This window comes from Melozone crissalis, unplaced genomic scaffold (genome assembly GCF_028551555.1).
Source record: "Melozone crissalis strain CALT ecotype California unplaced genomic scaffold, PUWL_Pcris_2 ptg000012l_1, whole genome shotgun sequence".
Taxonomy (NCBI): Eukaryota; Metazoa; Chordata; class Aves; order Passeriformes; family Passerellidae; genus Melozone; species Melozone crissalis.
This window is the reverse complement of record NW_026535790.1, coordinates 1,932,383-1,954,083: the sequence shown is the minus strand read 5'-3', so window position 1 is coordinate 1,954,083 and position 21,701 is coordinate 1,932,383. Positions and strand designations below refer to the sequence as shown.

The window sequence follows — 21,701 nt, the reverse complement described above, 5'->3', positions numbered from 1 at the left end:
TGGCTCCTGCCCTGGGCACAGCATCTCCCCATGGGATGCTGGAATTGGATCAGCCCTGCGGGGACACTCAGTGGCCATGGACAGCAGAGATCTCCTGGAGGGAGGGTTGGCTGTGGGAGAGAGAAAGAAAAAACTGCCCCATGGACAGCAGAGAACTGCCCCAGCTCTGACAGATTAAATAGAATACACACCCCCAGCCACACCTGCCAGCCTGAGACAGCCCCAGTGGGTCAGGGATGGGGCTCCTCATGGCTGTGGCCTTGGCCCAGGCACTTTATTCCTGATTTTGGTCAGGATTTTTCCCTCTCTATGGAGAAAACTGCTCTTAAAGCAGGGAATTGTGGAGGCTGCTGGGAGGCTTCTCCCAGCCAGCTCCTTGCAGTGCCACAGCAAATTCCCTTTTCCCAGCAATGCCAGAGTGACTATAGTGCATTTGCTCCCTCTTCCCACATTCTGTGATCCTGTTGAAGCTGAAGCTCTGAGGGACAGTGGTGTTTGCTGGGAATTTGTGTGCTGGGCACACAAACATGAATTCCTGAGTTCCTTTGTGTGTCCTGGTGTGTCCCAGCTCTGCGTGGCATGGGCTGGTGACAGCTCTGGGGATGCCCTGTGTCCTGTCAGGGAATGGCTCCCACTGCCAGAGGGCAGGGATGGATGGGATATTGGGAATGAGGAATTGCTCCCTGTGAGGGTGGGCAGGCCCTGGCACAGGGTGCCCAGAGCAGCTGTGGCTGCCCCTGGATCCCTGGCAATGCCCAATGGGGGTTACAGCTTTGTTTCCAGGCTGTTCCCTGTTTGGCAGCACGGTGAGCAGCCTCAGACCACCCCAATTTATTTATTTTTAATATTATTTTTAATAACACATTGTAGCTTTCCAGAAGAAAGATCTCCTATTCCCCCTGTGCAGTGTCCCGTGGTGAAATGCCAGGGCTGTTGTGTTGTGTTTGAGTCACTACTGCTGCTGCTGGAAGGGCTCCTCAGGCTGTTCCTGCTTCCTCCTGTCCCCTGAGGAGGAGGAGGAGAGGCAGAGGGAGAGGAGCTGCGTCATCTGGCAGGGCCTGCCTGTGGAAAATCCATCTGCCAGAGTGCAGGGGAAGCTGGGCTCCAGCAGCATGTGAGCAAGGAGCCCAGGGCTCTTAGAGAGAAGCAAAGGGTGAGGCTGCTGTGGGCACAGGGGCTGCTCTGCCATCCCACATCCCATATCCCATATCCGCAAAGGGTGAGGCTGCTGTGGGCACAGGGCTGCTCTGCCATCCCACATCCCAAACAAACACAGCACAAAATCCCCAGCAAACACAGAAACCAGGGGCTCTGCTTGGAGAAGGTTTTTCTGCACTGATGGGGGAATGGGGGATGACACCCAGCCCCAGCCTGGCTGTGGAGGCTGGTGGGGATGTCCTGTGTCCTATCAGTGTCCCTTGGCTGGGCAGGGATGAGGAGGCAGCTGTTGGCTCCCTTTTGCCTGGCCACATTCCCTGTTTTTTCCAGGGGAGTGGCTGCTCTTCACCCTGCTCACTGTGGGTGTGTGTGTGAGGAGTTTACAGCTGGGGGATAAACCAAAATTTGGATATCCTTGTGGAATTATATCCCTGTGTTTGCTACATGGATGCAGCAAGCAGCTGTTCCTCTCTGGCTGCTTGGAGCTCTGGGACTGCTGTCCTGGCAGGGAGGGTGCACAGTGTCGCAGACATCTTTTTATCAAAAATCCTTTCCTTTGGATTTTTCCTCCTGAGAAACTGAGAGGCCTCAGGAACAAAATGTAAACAATGGTTATCTGCTGCTGTGGAATGCAACAGGTGCATCTGGGATTGGTCTCATGTGGTTGTTTATGATTAATGGCCAATCACAGGCTTGGACAGAGAGTCTGAGACAGCTGCCTTTGTTGTCATTCTTTCTGATTCTATTCTTAGTTTAGCCAGCCTTCTGATGAAACCTTGTCTTCTATTCTTTTAGTATAGTTTTAATGTAATATATATCATAAAATAATAAATAATAATAAGCCTTCTGAAACATGGAGTCAACACTCTCATCTCTTCCCTCATCCTGGGACCCCTGTGAGCACGGTCACAGCACAGAGCAGAGCAGGTTTGTGGAACCTTCCCTGGTTTGTGGAGCCTTCCCTGAAGGGTCCATGGGGAATTTTGGGAGCTTTGGTTTTGAACAGGAGCGTGCTGGGTGTGCAATGGGAGCATTCTGGAGACCCTGGTTTGGAGCAGGAGGGTTCTTGGTGTGCAGCAGGGAATTCTCTTGTTCTCTGAGCTGCTCCTCCAGGCTGTGTGGGCACCCATCCCATGGTGGCACAGAGGTGGGCCTTGCCTGCCAGCCTGGCACACCCCTGCGGAGCCACGGGGCAGATCCAGGCTGTTCCTGTGCTTTGGGAGCTGCCATGGGCTGTTCCTTGCTGTGCTGATGCCTTCACGCCCAGAGCTTCCAGTCCCTCAGGTGCTGGGCTTCCCAAACTATGCATGGCATCTCAGCCTCTTCTGCCTTGCTCCAGGAATCTACCTCTGAGCCTCTGATCCCTTCTGGGCTCCTTTTCCCTCTCTGGCAGTGTGCTGTGTGTCCTTCACACAAACAGCCCTTTCTGGAGCTGCCTGAGGAGGTGCCAAAGGGAGGGGAATAACCTGAAGCAGCTCTGAAAAAGAAATGAGTCTTTATGCTTTGCTGGGCTCTGGTTCAGGCTTGTTTGTGATACAATAAGCTCAGTTTTGCCAGGGTGGCAGGGCACAGCAGGGCTGGGCCAGGCAGGTTCCTTCTCTCCTGCTCAGCTGCTGCTGTTTGCAGCTCCAGATCACTGCTCCTGTGTCCCCCAGAATCCCAACATTTACAGCTGAGAGGAGCAGCTCCCTGCCCTGCACAGCTGGAGAGAGCCCAGAGGAGCCCAAGGATGGAGCCCCTCTGCTCTGGGAGAGCTGGGGGTGCTCACCTGGAGAGGAGAAGCTCCAGGGACACCTCAGAGCCCCTGCCAGGGCGTGAAGGGGCTCCAGGAGAGCTGCAGAGGGACTGGGGACAAGGGATGGAGGGACAGGACACAGGGAATGGCTCCCACTGCCAGAGGGCAGGGATGGATGGGATATTGGGAAGGAGGAATTGTTCCCTGTGAGGGTGGGCAGGCCCTGGCACAGGGTGCCCAGAGCAGCTGTGGCTGCCCCTGGATCCCTGGCAGTGCCCAAGGCCAGGCTGGGCAGGGCTTGGAGCAGCCTGGGACGGTGGGAGGTGTCCCTGCCATGGCAGGGGTGGCACTGGGTGGGCTTTGAGGTCCTTTCCCACTCAGATAATTCAGTGATTCTCTGACCCATGTATGAGTTACAGCCTGTACACTGTGCTTGGGGAGGGTGAGTGTGCCAGGCCATGGAGGACTCAGTCTGGGATGTGCCCATGGGTGTTTTGTGCTGCTTTCCAACCTGGAGGGGAGCACAGGGAAGCAAACCCCGAAAATCCTGGATTCACACACTTAAAAATTCTGGATTTCTGAGCCTGGGCAGCCTCTGGAACCAAACAGCCCCATCACACCTGGGTTTGCTGCAGGGAGCTTTGCCACAGCAGGCAAAAAAACATTCAGCATCTTAAAATGCCTCATCCTCAGTGTGTGACCTCCTGAGTGTTTGATTGTATTGGTTTGTTGTTTTTACTTTTGTTCAGATCAGTTCCAAACCCTGGGAAGCTCCTGTCCCTGTTCTGCAGGGCAGCAAGGGTGGCTCCGTGGTGGCACTGGGCTCTGTCCCCAGGGTGGCTCCACCCAGGTGTGTGTGTTTTGCCTGAGCAGCAGCCAGGCTCTGAACCTTTCCTTCTTTCTTGATTTAACCCAGCCTCCTGCCCCTGAGCCGTGTTTGGAAGGGTGAGAACAGGTTTCCCTTGTCATCAGAGGAACAGAAGCTACAAACAAAGGCTTGGAGGGTGGAGGAAGAGCCCTCTTGAAGTTCATTAAACAAATAAATGTTTAGAGCAGAGCATGGTGGCTGCTGAAGCCTTTGAGCACTTAGGGAGCGACAGGAAATGTGGAACACTTGAGACAAACAATTAAATTTGGATTAAAACCATCTCAGCGTAACTTATATTCCTGCTAATGTTTCCAAACCATCCTTGAAGTTGTTTGTTTAAATACATTTTTATGCTTCAGTGGCAACAATTGAGGGATAATTTGGAAATGTCACATTTGGCATTTGAGAACACACTTAAATAGCACAAACTGAGGCTCCTGCTGAGCAGGGAGGTGTTCCTGCCTCCAGATATCCATGGAGCTGGTGGGGTCAGGCCAGAAAGGTCCTGTACAGAGCAGAGGAATTTCTACCAGCAGGGAAAATCTCAGGTTTCTGTGGTCGAGATGACCCCAAGGTATTAAAGAATCTTTTTTCCCAACCCTTTGACTGAGGAAGAAGTTGAGATTGCTCAGTTCTGCTTTCCAAGGTTGTTTATTTTCTCTTATCTGTTCCATTCTTTCTCTGACCTGCTGATATCTGTCCAGCAGGTTGGGTTGTGGCACAGCCCCTGCCCTTGGGGTGGTGTTGGCTTTTTAAACTAAAAACTACCTGTACTTTATTTACAATAATTTTCCAATACCTATCACCTGTGTTAGACAGTCTGTCTCTCTACCCTAAACCAATCCAAATGTGTCACCATCACAGCAGAAGATGGAGAACAAGAAGAAGAAGAAGACGAAGATGAAGAAGACGAAGAAGAAGAAAACAAGAAGAAAACAAGAAGAAGAAGAAAAGAAGAAGACGAAGAAGAAGAAAAACAAGAAGGACAGGGCACACCCAGATTCCTCCATCTTGCCTCTTGAACTCCCATTCTAAATCCCCAAAATTCTACTTTTTCACCCTTGTGAAAAATTCACAAAGGTGAATTGTGACAAATTCACTATTGTTCTACTCAAACTCTTGTGGCTTGTAAATCCTCACACAAAGTTGGTAATTGTTTCCATGAGCTAAAATCAAAGCCAAAGGTGTTTTTGGTGTTTGTGACTCCGTGCCAAGGTCTCTGAGCCCCCTGCCAGGGTCTTGACTCATCCAGGGCAGCCAGAGGAATGTCCTGGGTTCCCACAGGAAAATTCCAGCTGTGAGTGCTGCAGGTGGAGGAGATCTCCACAGTTCAGCTCCAGGCCTGGCTGGGTCTGTTTGTCCTGGTTTCTCGTGGCTGTGGGCAGGAAGGATGTGGATCCTCAGGCTTCTTTGGCTGCCAGCTCTTTGAAACACATTCTGGCTTTTTTTCCTGCTTCCTGGTGAATTTGGAGTTTGAGGAAAAGTCTTCTCCTCTGCAGGCTCCTCATGTGTGGGGGGGATCTGGTCCTCAACATCAGCTGGCTTGGAGATCTCTTCCTCCCCTTCCAAAAGGGGAAAAGAGGAGTTTGGTGGGGAGGGAATTCTCTGCTGTCCATTCTGTATTTGCATCTCTCCACTTTGGTATTTCTTGCAGTAGGAGCCTGGGAGAGGCTTTGGGGCAAGACTGGGGGAGAAACTGCCCCAAGGAGGGGATGAACAGCAAAAGCTGTGGCAGGCTGAGAGCTTTTCTCTTGGATTCCTGGGAAAAGGAGCATTTGTTAGGCAAGGGGGTTTGTAAGCCAAGGATCTCTTCCTGGGAAGAGGATCTGTCTTCCCTTTGGTAATTTGCTCACTTTGCTCCTTCTCTGTCTTGGTTTGTGGGTGATTTCTCTCCCATTCCTCTGCTTTTTAATACTTGCAGGTTTATCCTTACCATAATTTATTATGGTTTATTTATTATTTATTTATAATTTTAAAATTTATTATTTATTTAATACTTGCAGGTTTGTCCTTACCATAATTATTCCCATGCTGAACGCAGGGGAATATAGTATATAATTCTTCTACCTTAAATAGGAGCTCTGATTATTTCTTCTGTGGCAGGAAAAGATGAGAACAAACCAGGCTGGGGCTTCTTTTGTCTCCTGCTCAGGAAGGTGTCTGGATGTTGCAGTGCTGGAGCCTGGGGATGAAGGGATGGGAGGGATGGAAGGGATGGAAGGGATGAAGGGATGGGAGGGCTGAGCTGATCTCTGGGCCAGATTAGGGAGAGATGTTGCAGAAAGCTTCTTCACCAGGCTTGCTTGTGGTGGATCTTTAAATAGAGACTGAGCAGGCTGGATCTGCCTGCTGAGCTCCTCCTGGAGCTTTGGGAAAGGCTGGGAGAGCAAAATCCTGGCAGCAGCCCTGGGTCAGCGCCACCACTTGTGAAATAAATAATGCAGCTCTCGCACTGCTTACTCACAATTGGCCAGGGCTGCTCCCTGCAATGAGATCCTCCCCTCGGGGGTGTTTTAAAGGTTACTTAATTAGGTGTAATTGCAGCAGAATAGAGACCTGCTTTGAGGTTCTGAGTGCTGTGTGGAGTGCCAGCTCCTTCAGAAGTTTGGGAGGCAGATGCTGTGAGCAGGGCTGGAGCCAGGGCTCTCAGCCTCCCCTGGGCCAGGCTGTTTGTGGTGATGAACCACAGCAGTGGAGGGCTGGGAGGCTGTTCCTGGCTTTGGGAATGCTGCAGCTGTGCTTCCCATCCCTGCAGCAGTGTGGGGAGCTGTGCTCACCCCATCAGCAGCCAGCACAGGGCAGGGATGTGCTCTGAGCCCACAGAAATGCTGCATTAGCAGGGATCAGAGATTTCAGCTGATCCCACTGCAGCCCATGGGCTCGGGGAGTGGGGGATCTGTCCTCTGTGGGACAGCTGTGTCTTTGGCACAGCCCCTTTGGTTTGGCTGCAGGAATTTCAGCAGTTCCAGCCTGTTTCCCAAAGGTGAAAAAAGGACACTGCCTTCTGTCATCAGCATTTAAAATATTACACATTTTCCTTTGGTTTAGCCCTGAGAGGCAAGGTGGGTTTTTAGGGAGCTTTGGCTCATCCCTTGCGTTAAACAGAGAGTGGAGGTGCTGCATCCACCTTTGTGTAACCATGAGAGGCTTTACACAGGGTGTTCTCACTCAGGTGAATTCCTGTGGGCCTGAGCAGAGAGGGGAGCAGCTGCTGTGAGCCCTCCCTCCTTTGTAGTGCTAAAAATCCCTCACTTTGGCACTTCTGCTCGTCTTTCCCTCTGCCTGAGTTCAGGGATTGTCTCACAGTACAGAGATACAGGATGTTCAGAGCAGATCTGGGCTTCTGGCAGGCAGAGGGGAGTAATTAAAGTTACATGAGAAGTGCTTGGATTTTCATGTCCTGCCACAGCCAAGCAGGACACCAGGACCTTTTTTCCTTTTTTCCTTTTTTTTTCTGTTTTCTTTTTCCCCATTTTTCTCCTTTTTTCCCCCTTTCCCCCCCTTTTTCCCCCCCTTTTTTCCCTCTCCCCCCCCTTTTTTCCCCCTTTTCCCCCTTTTCCCCCTTCTTTTCCCCTTCATTTCCCCCCCTTTTCCCACCTTTTTCCCACCCTTCCCCCTCCTTTTCTCCCACTTTCTCCCCCTCCTTCTTTCCCCCTTTTTTCCCCCTTTTTCCCCCTTTTTTTTTTTTTTTTCCTTTTTTCCTTTACTCCTTTTCCCTTTTTTCCTTTTCTCCTTTTCCCTCCCCATTTGCTTGGGTATTTTGAGATCTTTATCAGGAATATATCAGTACTCTTTCCTCCTCTTTCCCCCCTTTGCATTTGCCCCCAGACTGTGTAGATTAGAGCATCCCTGGGGGTTGATTTTATTCCCAGGGTAGGACATGGAAGCACCATCCCTGTGGGACCCCACATGATTTGATGCTCTGAGCTCCACCAGCTCTTCTTGGGGGGTGCTGTGGCCACTAGAAATCTCCCATCCCCTTCCCCTTCCAAAGATTGTAATTTTGGGATCTGTTTCAGGCCTGACCTGTGCCAGGATATGGGGGGAAGCTGCTGGCAGGCTCAGGGCTTGCAGGGAGTGTTGGCTGCCCAGAATTCCCTCAGGGATCCCACCTCGAACAAGCCCAGTGGATATTCTGTCCTGCTGAATCCATCTGGGGTGTGCTGCAGGCATGGAGCATCCCTGAGGAAGGAGAGGAGAGGCCCAGAGCTTCCTTTTCCTTTTCTAAACCGGGAATTCACAGCTGGGGAATCCTTCACCTCCCTGGGAAACTTCCCCTGCCAAGGCTTTGTGTGTGAGCTGGAGTGTGGAGCTGTCACTGCTGGAGCTCAGGGGCATTTGCTGAGCTGAGCTCAGTGCATCAAAGCAAGGAGACTCTTTTTGTGCAGCGAGGGGCCCATGGCATGGCAGAGTGGGCTCTGAACCCCTGGGTTTGCAGGTGGAGCAGCCTGGGGTGTGCCCAGGATGCAGGGCTGTGGGGTGGGGATGCTGCAGGGAGTCCCTGTGATACTGCTGAGGTGCCAGGGGACCTCCCCTCATTGTCCCCTCCTGCCCCATGTCCTTTTCCAGGAGGAATCCCCTGGTCTGGGCTGTGTCCCTGGCACAGGAGTGACCAGAGCCCCCTTGGCAGGTGCCACCCCCTGTCACAGACACATTTTATGAAAAATCCTTTTCCAGGATTTCTTCTCCTGAGAAGCTGAGAGGCCTCAGAAATGAAATATAAACAATAACTATCTGCTGCTGTGGGATGTGGCAGGTGCATCTTTGATTTGGTCTCATGTGAATTGTTTCTACTTGATGGCCAATCCCAGTCCAGCTGTGTCAGGACTCTGCTCAGTCACAATATTTTATTATCATTCTTTTCCTTTCAAGCCTTCTGATGAAATCCTTTTTTTCTATTCTTTAGTACAGTTTTTTTAATATAATATAATATAGAATATAGAATATAGAATATAGAATATAATATATAATATATATTATAGTATAGATTATAGATTATATTATAATATATTGTTAAAACTATTAATATATAATCTATATTATATTAATACTTTTAATATTATATCTTATATATTACATATTACGTATTACGTATTATATCTTATATATTATATCTTATATATTATATATTATATATTATATATTGTATTTATAATATACATAATATATAATACATTAATAGTTTTAATATATAAATCTATAATCTATAATATATAATAAATCTATAATATATAATTAATAGATAAAACAAATATATTATTATAAAATAATTATAAAATAAATATATATTTATATATATTATTATTTATAAATATATACTTATTTACATTTATATTAAAATTATGATTATAAAATAAATATATTTATATAAATATATACGTATAAATATATAAAATAAATATATAATATATAATAAAATAATAATAATTAGTCTTCTGAAACATGGAGTCAAGATTCTCATATCTTCTCTCATCCTGGGGACCCTCAAACACCACCACAGCCCCCAGCTCTGCTCCTGCTGCTGTGTCTGTGCTCAGCTCCAGGCAGCCTGGCTGCCTTCAAGCAGTTTAAAGCTCTCACTTTCCAGCAGGATTTAAGTCAGCTACTTAACCCACCTCATCCTCTTTCACTCTTTAATGCTCTGTGTTTCAGCTGCTCGGGCTCAAAGCAGGGTTTGTGAGCAGCCACAGACACACACAGGAAGAAAACCCTTTATTTGAAGTATTTTTGCTGGCCAAAAGCAGGGTTGTGGCTTCTGTCTCGTGGTTTGAGCTTGGTGTTCAGCTTGGTGGAGTGTTCCTGTTGGTGCTGTGCCAGCAGGAGAGTGCTGGGAGCTGCTGTGCTCAGGATTCAGCTGAAACCTCAAATCTGGGAGCTCAGAGCTGCTCACATTTACTGCAGGCACCTAAAGCAGTTTGAGCCTCAGTGCTGTGGTTTTCCCAGCTGCCCTGATGAGGTGCTGGGTTTAGCCCAGTCATCAAAATGAACAAATGAAAACAATCCCAGGCTGCTCCAGCCCTGCCCAGCCTGGCCTTGGGCACTGCCAGGGATGCAGGGGCAGCCACAGCTGCTCTGGGCACCCTGTGCCAGGGCCTGCCCACCCTCACAGGGAACAATTCCTCATTCCCAATATCCCATCCATCCCTGCCCTCTGGCAGTGGGAGCTATTCCCTGTGTCCTGTCCCTCCATCCCTTGTCCCCAGTCCCTCTGCAGCTCTCCTGGAGCCCCTTCAGGCCCTGGCAGGGGCTCTGAGGTGTCCCTGGAGCTTCTCCTCTCCAGGTGAGCACCCCCAGCTCTGCCAGCCTGGCTCCAGAGGGGCTCCAGCTCCATTGCTGGGTGATGCTTGGTGAGGGGAGCAGTCCAGGCACAGCAAATATTCTTGTTTTCTGTCTGTGGGTTCTGTGGAGTGTCAGCAGCCACTCACCTCAGCCTGGGGTGGTGTCTCAACTGGTAATGGTGATTTTAAGCCTGGCCAGCAAATCCAGGCAGGTTTGGATCAGCACAGACTGATCCAGCCTCTTCACTGTGTGCCTTTTGTTGTTTGCATCCATGATGTCGGGGTTGGGAAGTTTTCAGAACCATTTCCCCTCATTTCCCCCTGCCCACAGCCCAATTTAAATACTTTTTTTTTTCTCTTTTGCATAGAGCAGACACCTCCCTGTGTGTCCTGCTGAGCTCTGGTGAGTGAGGTGCCCTGCTCTGCCATTGGCACCAGGGTCTGAAGCCCCCTGTGGTCCTGAGGAGCTGAAAACCACAGAAACTGTAATTTAGAGTGTGTCATGCTAATCCCTTATAGGCTTATCAAGTCTGATTAAATGTCACTTGCCCTTCTGTTATCTCTGTACACAGATAACAAATTAAGTGACAGCTTCATCCAGGCAGCTGCCAGATGCATTAACTGGAGCTGACACATTCCTACGAGTTGTTTTTATTAGTCTCAAATACCTTTGTTTAACATACAAGGAACCTGACTCAGCCAAGATGATGAGTGCCATGTGAGTTTAGGAGGTCTGTCTGCCAAAAAAGAGTGCTCTAGAAAACTGGAGAAGGTGTTTCTGTTGTCTTCTCCCATTCACAGACTCTCAGTTGAGCTTGCAAAGAGCTCTGAGATCATTGAGCCCTGAGGCTGCCAGAGCTCCAGAGCTCCAGGAGAGCTTGGACAATGATCTCAGGGATGCACAGGGTGGGATTGTTGGGGGTCTGTGCAGGGCTTGGACTGGATGATCCCTGTGGAACCCTTCCCACTCAGGATATTCTGATTCCATGTTTTATGTTCTCAGCCCTGTGGGTTCCTCCATGCCAGCAGAATTTTAGCTGTTCCTGTGGGAATGTGGGATGACCAAAGCACGTGAAGCCGTGGGTGAGCAGCTCTGAGTGTGCTGTAGATGTGATTTTCCTGTAGAAACACATAGCTGGCTTTCAGAAAACCTAAAAGAGCTCAAACCACTCCCCAGTGGTGCTGCAGGGTGAGCAGGGCAGCTCTGAGCTCCATGGGCTGAGTCTCCTGTGAGACCTGTGTGAAAGGAGAGCTTTGGTGATTCAGCAGCTCCTTCCCCAGGAGCAAACTGAAACCCCAAACTGAAACTGCACAGATGCAGCCCTGGAGTCTCCCTCCTGTGCATGAGGAAGAGGAGGAGGAGGAAGATGTGTGTGGCAGGTTAGGGCAGGTCTGCAGTATGGAGCTCACCTCTCTCACCTCACCAGCTCCCTCCTGGGATTGTTCCTCAGCTGCAAAAATAGACAAAGGTGCCTCAAAAGCTCTTAAAACAAGGGATAAATGTCTGGTTGAGCTTGAGAAGCATCTGGTGTAAAGGATTTTCTGCTCATGGCAGAAGGAAGGAACCAAATGCACCTTTTGGAGACCCTTTGGGCCCTGTGGTTCTGCCCTTTTCCCATTCTCTTAGCCCAGACCATCCTCAGAGTGCCCCTTGCTGCAGCACCCCCATCCCAGCCCTGGCTTGATGTGATTCCCCTCCCCCCCCAGGCATTGTCTAATTGGGAAAATGTTTCAATTATACAGCCTAAATTTGTAACATGGAGCAGTTCATTATCACCAAATCCCCTTAATTGGGCCCTCCTACCAGGCAGCCCATTACAGTTTCCCAATTAAGACAGGACCTCTTTAAAACCCATAAAAATAAACAAATCCCTGGCAAAGCAGGTCCATGTTACAGGAGACACTGCCTGAAATGCTGCTCCAAGGCTAAACAATACTTTCAACACCAACCAAGTCCTAATTAACCCCTTTGTTCTGATTATTTATGTTCCCTCCAAGGAGAACAGACCCAGTTTGGGGACAGCTCAAGAAATTCACTGTTATTTTCTCAAATCTTTCTGATAAAGAGGAAAAAGTTGGTTGCAAGGTGTTTCTGTGCTGGAAGCTGCTGTTTCCTGCAAGGATTCCATAGGTAACTCTGCTTTTTTTGGTTGCAGGTAAAGGACCTAACAAAATACCTGGATCCCAGTGGGTTGGGAGTTATCAGCTTTGAAGATTTCCATCGGGGCATCAGAGCCATCAGAAATGGAGGTGAGTTTCCTGCTGTGCTGTGAGTGAGGATGGGAACTGGCCAAATTTAACACCATGGATGAGCTCAGAAGATTGTTTAAAGAGAAGGAAAACTACAGGGAAAACCATCTGGGTTTGGCTTTCTGAGTTCCTGCTCTCTGCTGGGTGGAGGGGAAGGGGGGGAGAGGTTGGGGACATTTAATAGGGTTGAAAAAGGTGGTACAGCAGTTGTGGTGGTGGTTCTATGTTTTGTTGTTAATCAGGAAAGTTCCTTCCTACAAAGAAACGTCACTGGGAAATAATTTCCTTCTGGTTTGGTGTCTCTCACCTGTGGTTTTGAGGGTTCTTGCTCTGATGGAGTGGCTGCCATGCTGCTGGAGGTGTCTGTGAAATCACTGGGAATTATTTCCTCCTGGTTTGGTGTCTCTCACCTGTGTTTTTGGGGATTCTTGCTCTGATGGAGTGGCTGCCATGCTGCTGGAGGTGTCTGTGAGCTGCTGGCTGTGACATCTTCCAGGCACTGAGCATGGAATGGTTTGGGTTGGAAGGGCCTTAACTCTCATCTCATATCATCCGTGGGCAGGGCACCTTCCACTGGAATGGGAATTACCATGCATTGACCAATTTACTGATCAATTTACCAATTCATTTATAACCTTCACTCCAAGTGTTTGGAGGATCAACATGCTCAGATGGTTTTTAGCAAGCAGCACATGAAACCAGAGCTCTGAACTCCCTGGCTGGGGTCAGGATGATCTTCCAACAGGCCAGTGCCAATCCCCACCTGGCTCCTGAGGGATTCCTGCAAGTGCTTCCAGAGCAGCAGCTTGGTGAAGTGTGAAGTATCTTTCTGGCTGGTTGCCATTTGAACCCCTTTACTGCAGAAAATGGGGTTTTTTTCAGTTGTTTTTCAGTTTGGGATTTCTCTCAGAGTGTCAGAGGGTCATTTTGGGCCAGGCAGGGTGTGAGAAATCTGGGGATCTCCTTTCTGAGCAGCTGGAGTTCTGAATGTGCAAATGTGAATTATCATCCTTGCACAATAGTCAGCTCTGCTCAGAGATGCTTATCTGGAATTCCAGCCCTGCCCATGGAGTATGCTGCAAGGGTGGCAAAGAACCATCCTTCCCTTACAAACTCTGCTGTTCCAGGAGTAAAAACCCCTCAGAGCAGTTTTCTCCTGTTCTTCTGTCAGTTGTCCATCCCTCCTCCTTCTCCCCAGTTCCACTCTCACTTTATTTATTAATTTATTTACTGCAAGGGTGGGCAGGTCCTGGCACAGGGTGCCCAGAGCATGATTTGGGTTGGATGTCCCTGGATCCCTGGCAATGCCCAAGGCCAGGTTGGACAGGGATTGGAGCAGCCTGGGGCAGTGGAAGGTGTTGGAGTTGGAATGGAATTAAAAAATTACCCAAAATGGAGTAAGGGGTGCCCAAATGCTGCAAAAATGCAGCTGCAGAAAAGGTGATTATGGGGTTGGGACTCTCCAGACCTTGAGCTCCTCTTACTTAGAACCCTGGAAGCACAGAATATCCTGAGCTGGGAAGGACTGAGGGGAGCACCCAGTCCCACTCCTGCCCTGCACAGACCCCCCAACAATCCCACCCTGTGCATCCCTGGCAGTGCTGTCCAAACCCTTGGAGCTTTGAGCTCCCTTCCCATGCAAACCCCTCCAGGATGATTTGAGCAGCAGTGTTTTATGGCAGCTCCCAAATTTCCTGAGCAATTCCCAGCTGCCAGGAAGCAGGAGGAGCTGCAGCACACTATTAATTTGTAATAAATTGCCATTGGAGTAGAGCATTTGTGAAAGGCCAGGCTCGTGTTTCTCCTCAATAATTCATCACTTTGGTGTTGTGTTCTATTAATTGAATGGGAAAAGCAGATCCAGGCAAAGCTTTTAGGGGTTCTATTTATTAAATTTGAAAGCGATTGATATGTGTTTATTACAGTGGTTAGGAAGGGCTGAGCTCTCTAGCAACACATGGCATTAAATGGTTATAAAAGAAGCCCAGGGCAGGGAGCAAAGCAGGTTCTTTTTTTCACAACTGAGCATTGCTCACATTGAAGCCACCTGAAGGATTTGCTGCTGTTTTTTAGACAGTCAATATTGATCATCCCTTTGTAACCAAAGCAGAGGTTGTGCTGCTGCTGGGTGTGCCTTTTAACAAGGTTTGTTAATTAGCTGGGCCTATTTTTAGTCAGGGAATGCTCTGCTGGATTTCTTGGTGCTCTGAAATTCTTGGGTCAGTTATAGAAGAGAGAGCTGATGTCAGCTTGGACCTTTTGGTGAAGTCCTCACCTTTTGGTGGCTGTGTTAATGCAGGGTTTATTTCTGAGGATGTCCCACTCTTCTCTGCCTTTTTCCTCTCTGGGAGCAGCTGGGATTTGCCTGGAGCTTGACAAACTGAAGGTGCAGTTACAAACCCAGCCAAATTTCCTCTGTCAGCTGCATTTCTCACAACTGCTTCATGTCCCCTTGGCCTTTCCATGCAGGATGCTGAGCTCCCTGTCTGTCCCTGTGCCAGGGCATGTCCCACTGCCCTCCAGCCTGGAGCAGGAGCCACTGAAGCCCTCACACAAAGCCCCAGGGCCACCTCTGCACTGCTCTGGGCCAGCTCTGTGCCTGCCTGGCCAGGTGATGCTGACTGTGAGGGGGCAGAGCAGAGGAACTGGGATTTGAGGCTTTGAGAAAAGGTTTTAGCCACTCCTGGCTGCCTCCTGCCCTCCCACAGTGAGGGCTGGATGGGAAAGCCTGGTTCTCATGGATGTAGATTTTTGTAGGTTCTCATGGGTGTAGGTTTTTGTAAGTTCTCATGGATGTAGTTTTTGTAGGTTCTCATGGATGTAGATTTTTGTAGGTTCTCATGGATGTAGATTTTGTACGTTCTCATGGATGTAGATTTTGTAGGTTCTCATGGGTGTAGTTTTTTTTAGGTTCTCGTGGGTGTAGTTTTTTGTAGGTTCTCCTGGATGTAGTTTTTTGTAAGTTCTCCTGGATGTAATTTTTGTAGGTTCTCGTGGATGTAGATTTTGTAGGTTCTCATGGATGTAGATTTTGTAGGTTCTCTTGAGTGTAGATTTTGTAGGTTCTCATGGATGTAGTTTTTTGTAGGTTTTTATGGATGTAGTTTTTGTAGGTTCTCATGGGTGTAGATTTTGTAGGTTCTCATGGATGTAAGTTTTTGTAGGTTCTCATGGATGTAGGGGTTTTGTTATGCCTGCAGTGTGGATGGCCAGGGAGTGCTTCCAGAGTAATTTCCCAGTAAATTTGGGTAAATCACCCAAATACCAGTAAATCCAGAGGCTCTCCCTGCTCTGGGAGGTGCTGAGCCTGTGGCTCTCAGGTGCTGAGCTCTGTTCTCAGCCCTGGGCCTGTGGGACAGGCTCAGCTCCCCATGGTCTCTGTTCCTGCTCATGGCTCCTGGATCCCCTTGTCCTTCCCTGCTGATTATTTATGTTCCCTTCAAGGAGAACAGACACAGTTTGGGAGCAACTCAATAAATTCTCTGTTATTTTCTCAAATCTTTCTGATAAAGAGGAAAAAGTTGGTTGCAAGGTGTTTCTGTGCTGGAAGCTGCTGTTTCCTGCCAGGATTCCATAGGTAACTCTGCTGGTTTTGGTTGCATTTTAAGGACTTAGACAGCCTTACAAAAAAGACTAAAGAATAGGCCAAGAAACATTTGTAGTGTATTGTAATTAGGAAATAGTTGGCTTCTGATTGTGATGGAGTGAATTATAACATCTGTGTTGTCTCACCCTTCACATGAGACTAAAAATGGAATAAAAGTTTTAAAATGCCTCTCAACATTTTAAATTTAAAAAAAAATTTAAAATTAAAATTTTAAAATTTGTAATTTTTAATTTTTAAAAATTTTTTAATGGAATAAAAAAAATTTAAATGCCTCTCAGCATTTTAAATTTTTTTAAAATGCCCCATCTCTGGGTCAGGGGAAGGCTTAGTGTGACCGAATCCCCTTGTCCTTCCCTGCTCCTCAAGGAGTGGCTTGCCTGCTTTTCCAATCTATGCTATTATAAGCAGAAGAAAATTATTTCTTAATTATAATACATTATAAGCATTTCTTGGTCTGAGTTTGGCTTGGTACACTATACTGTAAATGTGTTAAAGCTAATAATTAAAAATTACTTACTACAATGTATCTTTTATAGTTTTGTTTCTCTAAAGTATCTAGTTTTATTTGTAAGGTTATTTTTTGAAACTTGTTTCTAGTTCTATTTCTCTCTTAATAATGTCTGTCTTACTCTATAGCATTTCTAGAATAGTATTTTTTATTTCAAGGTTTGTATACAGATGTATGCTATGTGAGCCTTCTGTCAGGCTTTGAGAATTCTCTACAAATTCATTTCCCACATTTCCCTCTTTTTCTTGAATGGAAAAAAAATATTTCCAACAACCATCAGTGAGATGGAAGGGAAAAGAAACAGAGGGAGGCAGAGTGAGTCCCTGCATCCTCACAGTGAGGAGCTGCAGTTCCTGGAGAATCTCCTCAGGGAGAAACAGGAGCCAGGGGTCACATCCCAGCCCCTTGGAAAGCTCAGCCTGGCTGGAAGGAGCCTGTTTGTGGGCAAGGAGCTGCCCTGGGATGGGCAGTGAGCTCCCAGGGGCTGGAATCACAAACTGAGGAGCTGCCCTGGGATGGGCAGTGAGGTTCCAGGGGCTGGAATCACAAATTGAAGTGCCTGGAGCAAGGAGCAGCCCTGGGATGGGGCAGTGAGGTTCCAGGAGCTGGAATCACAAGCTGAGGAGCTGCCCTGGGATGGGCAGTGAGCTTCCAGGGGCTGGAATCACAAACTGAGATGTCTGGAGCAAGGAGCTGCCCTGGGATGGGACAGTGACATTCCATGGAATCACAAGCTGAGGTGCCTGGAGCAAGGAGCAGCCCTGGGATGGGCAGTGAGGTTCCAGGGGCTGGAATCACAAACTGAGGTGCCTGGAGCAAGGAGCAGCTCTGCCCCTCTGGTCCTGGCTGCAGGAGCAGCTGGAGGAGGAGTTTTGGTGGCAAACAGGATCAGGCACAGCTGGCACACAGCCAGGCCTGTGCTCACCCACAGAGCCCTTCCCTTGTCCAGGTATTGAAAACCTTCAAAGCTTCAGACACCTGGTGCTCTGCAGGGGCCTCTCTGAGCATCTCTGTGCTCACACTGCAGCTCACAAGGGTGAGGAGCAAGTCGTGTCATGCACACGCATCCTAGGAGCTAAAACATCTGGAACATCTGCCTTGCAGGGAAGGGGCTGTGGGAGGTGCACACAGGGCACTGCTGGAGGTGGCACTTTAGGGACCCCTGTGCCAGGCAGGGAAAGGGGCACTCTGAAGCTGCCAGCCTCACCCAGCCCCTCTGCCTTGGCTTCTGATCCCTGAACAAAGGGCCCCTGTGCACTGAGAACAGACAGGGCATCCACGGAGGGATGGATGTGTCCAGGACTCAGGGAGGGCCCCAGGATGGAAATATTCACAGCTCTTTTTTTATTATTGTTTATTTTTTAAATGCTTCAACTAAAAGCCCGTTGGATTTGGGCAGATGGAAAATCCAACTCAAGAGCCAACACCCAAACCTGGAAACTCTGAGAGAGTTCCTGTTTGCAAGGAAAGAGACCTGGGAGACCCCTGGCAGTGCCAGCCTTGGAGGAGCTGGATCACAAATCCACTGTGCCAAGGGAAAGATACTCCAGGGGCTGAGTAAGAGGAGCAGGAGGAGCACCTTCAGCTCCCCAGGGGCTCTTCCAAAGGCTGGCTGGAGGGAAAAGCCTGGAGCTGGGAAACTGGAGCAGGGCAGGATGCTGAGGAGCAAATCCAGGGCTGGGGGGTCAGGCTGTGGCTCTGCCTGGAGCCTGGGTGGGAGCACCACACTGTTCCTAACTGGAACTGCAGATCCTCTGTGGGGCTGCAGCTCTTCAGTCCCCATCCCAGGAGCATCCATGGGAGGATCTCAGGGGCATTCCCAGGGTTTCTGCTCTCCAATCTTGGAGCATCCCTGGGAGGATCTTAGGGGGCATTCCCAGGGTTTTTGCTCTCCAATCCCCATCCCAGGAGCATCCCTGGGAGGATCTCAGGGGGCATTTCCAGGGTTTCTGCTCTCCAATCTTGGAGCATCCCTGGGAGGATCTCAGGGGCATTCCCAGAGTTTCTGCTCTGTGATCTTGGAGCATCCCTGGGAGGATCTCAGGGGGCATTTCCAGGGTTTCTGCTCTCCTATCCTGGAGTATCCCTGGAAGGATCTCAGAGGTGTTCCCAGAGTTTCTGCTCCCCAGTCCTGGGAGATTCCCTGGGAGGATCTCAGAGGTGTTCCCAGGGTTTCTGCTCTCTGATCCTGGAGCATCCCTGGGAGGATCTCAGGGCGTGTTCCCTGCTCCCCAAACCTTGGGAGGATCCCTGGGAGGATCTCAGGGGGCATTCCCAGGGTTTCTGCAGCCCTGTCCAGAAAGGTTGGTGAGCTCCTGGCAGCTGAGTGTCAGCTGGGAATTTCCTGAGAGGAAAGGACATGTGCAACCCTTCTCTGAATAAAGGATGTGAGTGTTGTACCTTGTGGGAAAAACAGTAAAGGTAAGAAGAGGCAGAACCCAATCTACCAATTTTTAGGCATTTTTCAAATAACACACAGGTGAAACTGAAGGAAAATCCCCCTGTTTTAATTAGAAGCCCTGAGCTTCTCACCTTTACTATTGTTCCCACAATACCTTAAAGGCTTAGAGCCAGGAGGGAGCTGCACATCAGCTCCCAAACCCAGATCCACAGAGCTGTCCCACGTGCAGTCTGTGTGCCACATTCCTGCTCCCACTGCCCTGGCTGTGCCTCGGGCTGTGACAGTGCTCAGATGTCACCTCAGAGCCCAGTGTGCCCAGAAGCCTCTCAGAGGCACTGCAGGCAGCACGTGGTGGCACAGGCTGGCTGCCCTGGTGACCTGGATCCTGCTGGCTCCTGGGGGCATTCCAGGGTGTGGGATACCCAGTAAGGTAACCCCTGTTTGCTTTGTGTGGAGGTTTTTTCCCCCCTCTGTAGGATCTGCATTGCAGATGGGTTTTGCTACGCAAAAGGAAAGCTTTCCTTGCCCAGGGATAATTGCAGAAGCCCAAGCTTGCATTCCCCTCCACTCCCCATCCTGCAGTTATTTCTGTCTGTGGGCATCCTCAGCACCCTCTGCCCCTCCTGGCTGCTGCAGGTGCAGTGGGTTTGCAACAGGGGGTGGCCAGGCCCAGGTGGATATTGCAGCTTTTGCTTTTGGGGAGGAAAGCCTTGCCCAGGGTTCAGCAGATGGAAGCAGAGCCCGTGTGCCCGTTTGACTAAACTCAGGGAGTAGCTGGCACCGCTCTGAGCACTTCCTACGTTCCCCTGGGATCTGCTGATCCCTGGATTCGTGCAGCACTGCTGCAGTGGAGATCTCCCTGCTGCTCCTGCTGCTCCTAACCCTGGCTGAAGCAGCACCCACAGGGACACAGCTCCTTGGATGGCTGAAGGTAGGACAGATGCCTCTTTGTGTACAGCTGGCGTGCAGGGAACGGGGGGTGCTGTGAATGGGAAATCAAGATTGATTCATGAGCGAGAATAAAACCCAAATTGCTCTCATTATGTCTTCTGCTGTTTTATTTTTGCCTTTGCATCTTGCTGTGCTCTGGCAGATCCATATGGATGTGCTATACATACTGCTGGTGGGGATAAGGACTTTAGGAAGATGAGTGTTAATTCTGTCCCTGAAAGGAGTGGAGATTTAAATGGCTTTTTAAAATTTATATGGATACTTGAAAAAAATATAATCCCTGTGCTGTTCTTGGGAGCTGGGGATTGTGCTCATCTCTGTGGTGCAGGAGGAGGATTGTAGCACCAGGATTGTGCTGGTCAGGTTTGGGGTCCATGTGCTTGTCTGTGCCCCCTTCTGCCAGGGACAGGAGCAGCCAAGGCTTTCTTGAAATTAATTTGGATTTTTTTTTCCCTTGAAATAGTGGTGCTTAGAGGGTTATATTGGAAACCACTGGGCCTGCCCATAAAAATGTGTGAGGGCTTCACTGGGGTTCTTTAGTCCAGGGAAAAGGAGGCTCAGGGGGATCTTCTGGCTCTGCACAGCTCCTGACAGGAAGGTGGACACAGGTGGGGGTCAGGCTCTGCTCCCTGAACAGGGACAGGAGGAGAGGGAACAGCCTCAGGCTGTGCCAGGGGAGGGTCAGGCTGGACATCAGGAGGAAATTCCTCATGGAAAGGATGGCTAGGCATTGGAAGGGGCTGCCCAGGTTGGGGTTGTAATCCCCATCCCTGGAGGTGTCCAGGGAAAGCCTGGATGTGGCACTCAGTGCTCTGGGCTGGTGACAAGGTGGCACTCAGTGCACTGGGCACAGATTGGACCTGATGATCTCAGAGGCCTTTCCAGACTCAGTGATTCTGGGGTTCTGCTGAGTCTGTAACTGTGTGCTTGCAGAGAATGGGGAATTAGGTGTGTGAGGGATGGAGCTGAGCTGCTTTGGGGGTGCTCTTGGTCACAAGGACCTGGATCTGTCTCCATCCCTCTCCTGACAGGAGGGTTGGGTGTGACCAGGGCACAGAGACCCCTCTGGAGGGGCTGATGCTCTGTGGAGATGCAAACAGCAGGAGCACCAAGCAGAGATGGACCCAGTCCAGCTGGAGGCTGTTCCAGGGAAAAGCAGGACACAGGTACAGCCCCAGGGCAGGGACACAGAGCTGGGTGCTCCTTTCTTCCAGCCCCAGTGTCCCTGGAGAAGAGAAGTCCCTCTTCTGCTCCCAGGAGCCCTCAAATGCTCCTGTGTGTGTGGAGAACTTTCTCTCCAGCTGTGCAGCCCCCAGGATCAGCAGATCCTGGCTGCAGCCCTCTTCCCCATGGCAGGGGGAGCAGGGAGGCTTGGATGAGCAGGGGGCATTTTCTGTTCCCCCTGGAAGCTGGAGCTGGGAGAGGAACGACAATCACACTGTTCTCAAGCTCTTCTGAAGTGCCTGTTTCTGCTCTAATAAAGACATAAAATCATTTAAGTTGGAAAAGTCCTTCAGAATGATTGAATCCAACCAATAATAGATTTGATCTAATAACAACAGAGCAGGGCAAGGACTTGGGTGTTGGTGGGGGGGGCACTTCTGGCTCAGCAGAGCAGTTTCTGCACTTGCATTTCTCTTTTGATTCCCATAAACACTTGTTTGTAGTGAATTCATCGGTGTGGCAGCTGGGTGAAGGGTGACGGGGGGAGGCTGCTGGGTGCTCCATGGCTCAGAGGGAGCTGTGCTTCCCCAAAGCAGCCTGGCACATGACATACTGCATTGACCTACTTTTGGGAGAGGAGCACAAGTGTTGGGAGAGCTGTGTCTGTAGGCAGTTCTGGGATGAGAGCAGCAAGGAACGGCTCAAACACGCTGCTGGAAAATGCTGTGGAGGCTCTGGGGGCCAGGAATGGGAGATTGGCATGGGAAGGTCTTGGTTTGAA

The 21,701-nt window shown here is 49.6% G+C and overlaps 1 protein-coding gene across 2 annotated transcripts in view; it reads left to right on the top strand.

Moving 5' to 3' along the window:
* Positions 1–21,701, top strand: part of CUNH16orf96 (chromosome unknown C16orf96 homolog) — an 85,275-nt gene that overhangs the window by 9,985 nt on the left and 53,589 nt on the right. The window contains exon 2 of one of the 2 annotated variants that reach the window (XM_054270884.1): positions 12,196–12,289. In XM_054270884.1, the coding sequence (XP_054126859.1) occupies positions 12,196–12,289 (94 nt within the window). Of the gene's footprint in view, positions 1–12,195; positions 12,290–19,628; positions 19,737–21,701 lie in introns of those variants that run through there. The other variant, XM_054270885.1, reaches the window with a different exon arrangement.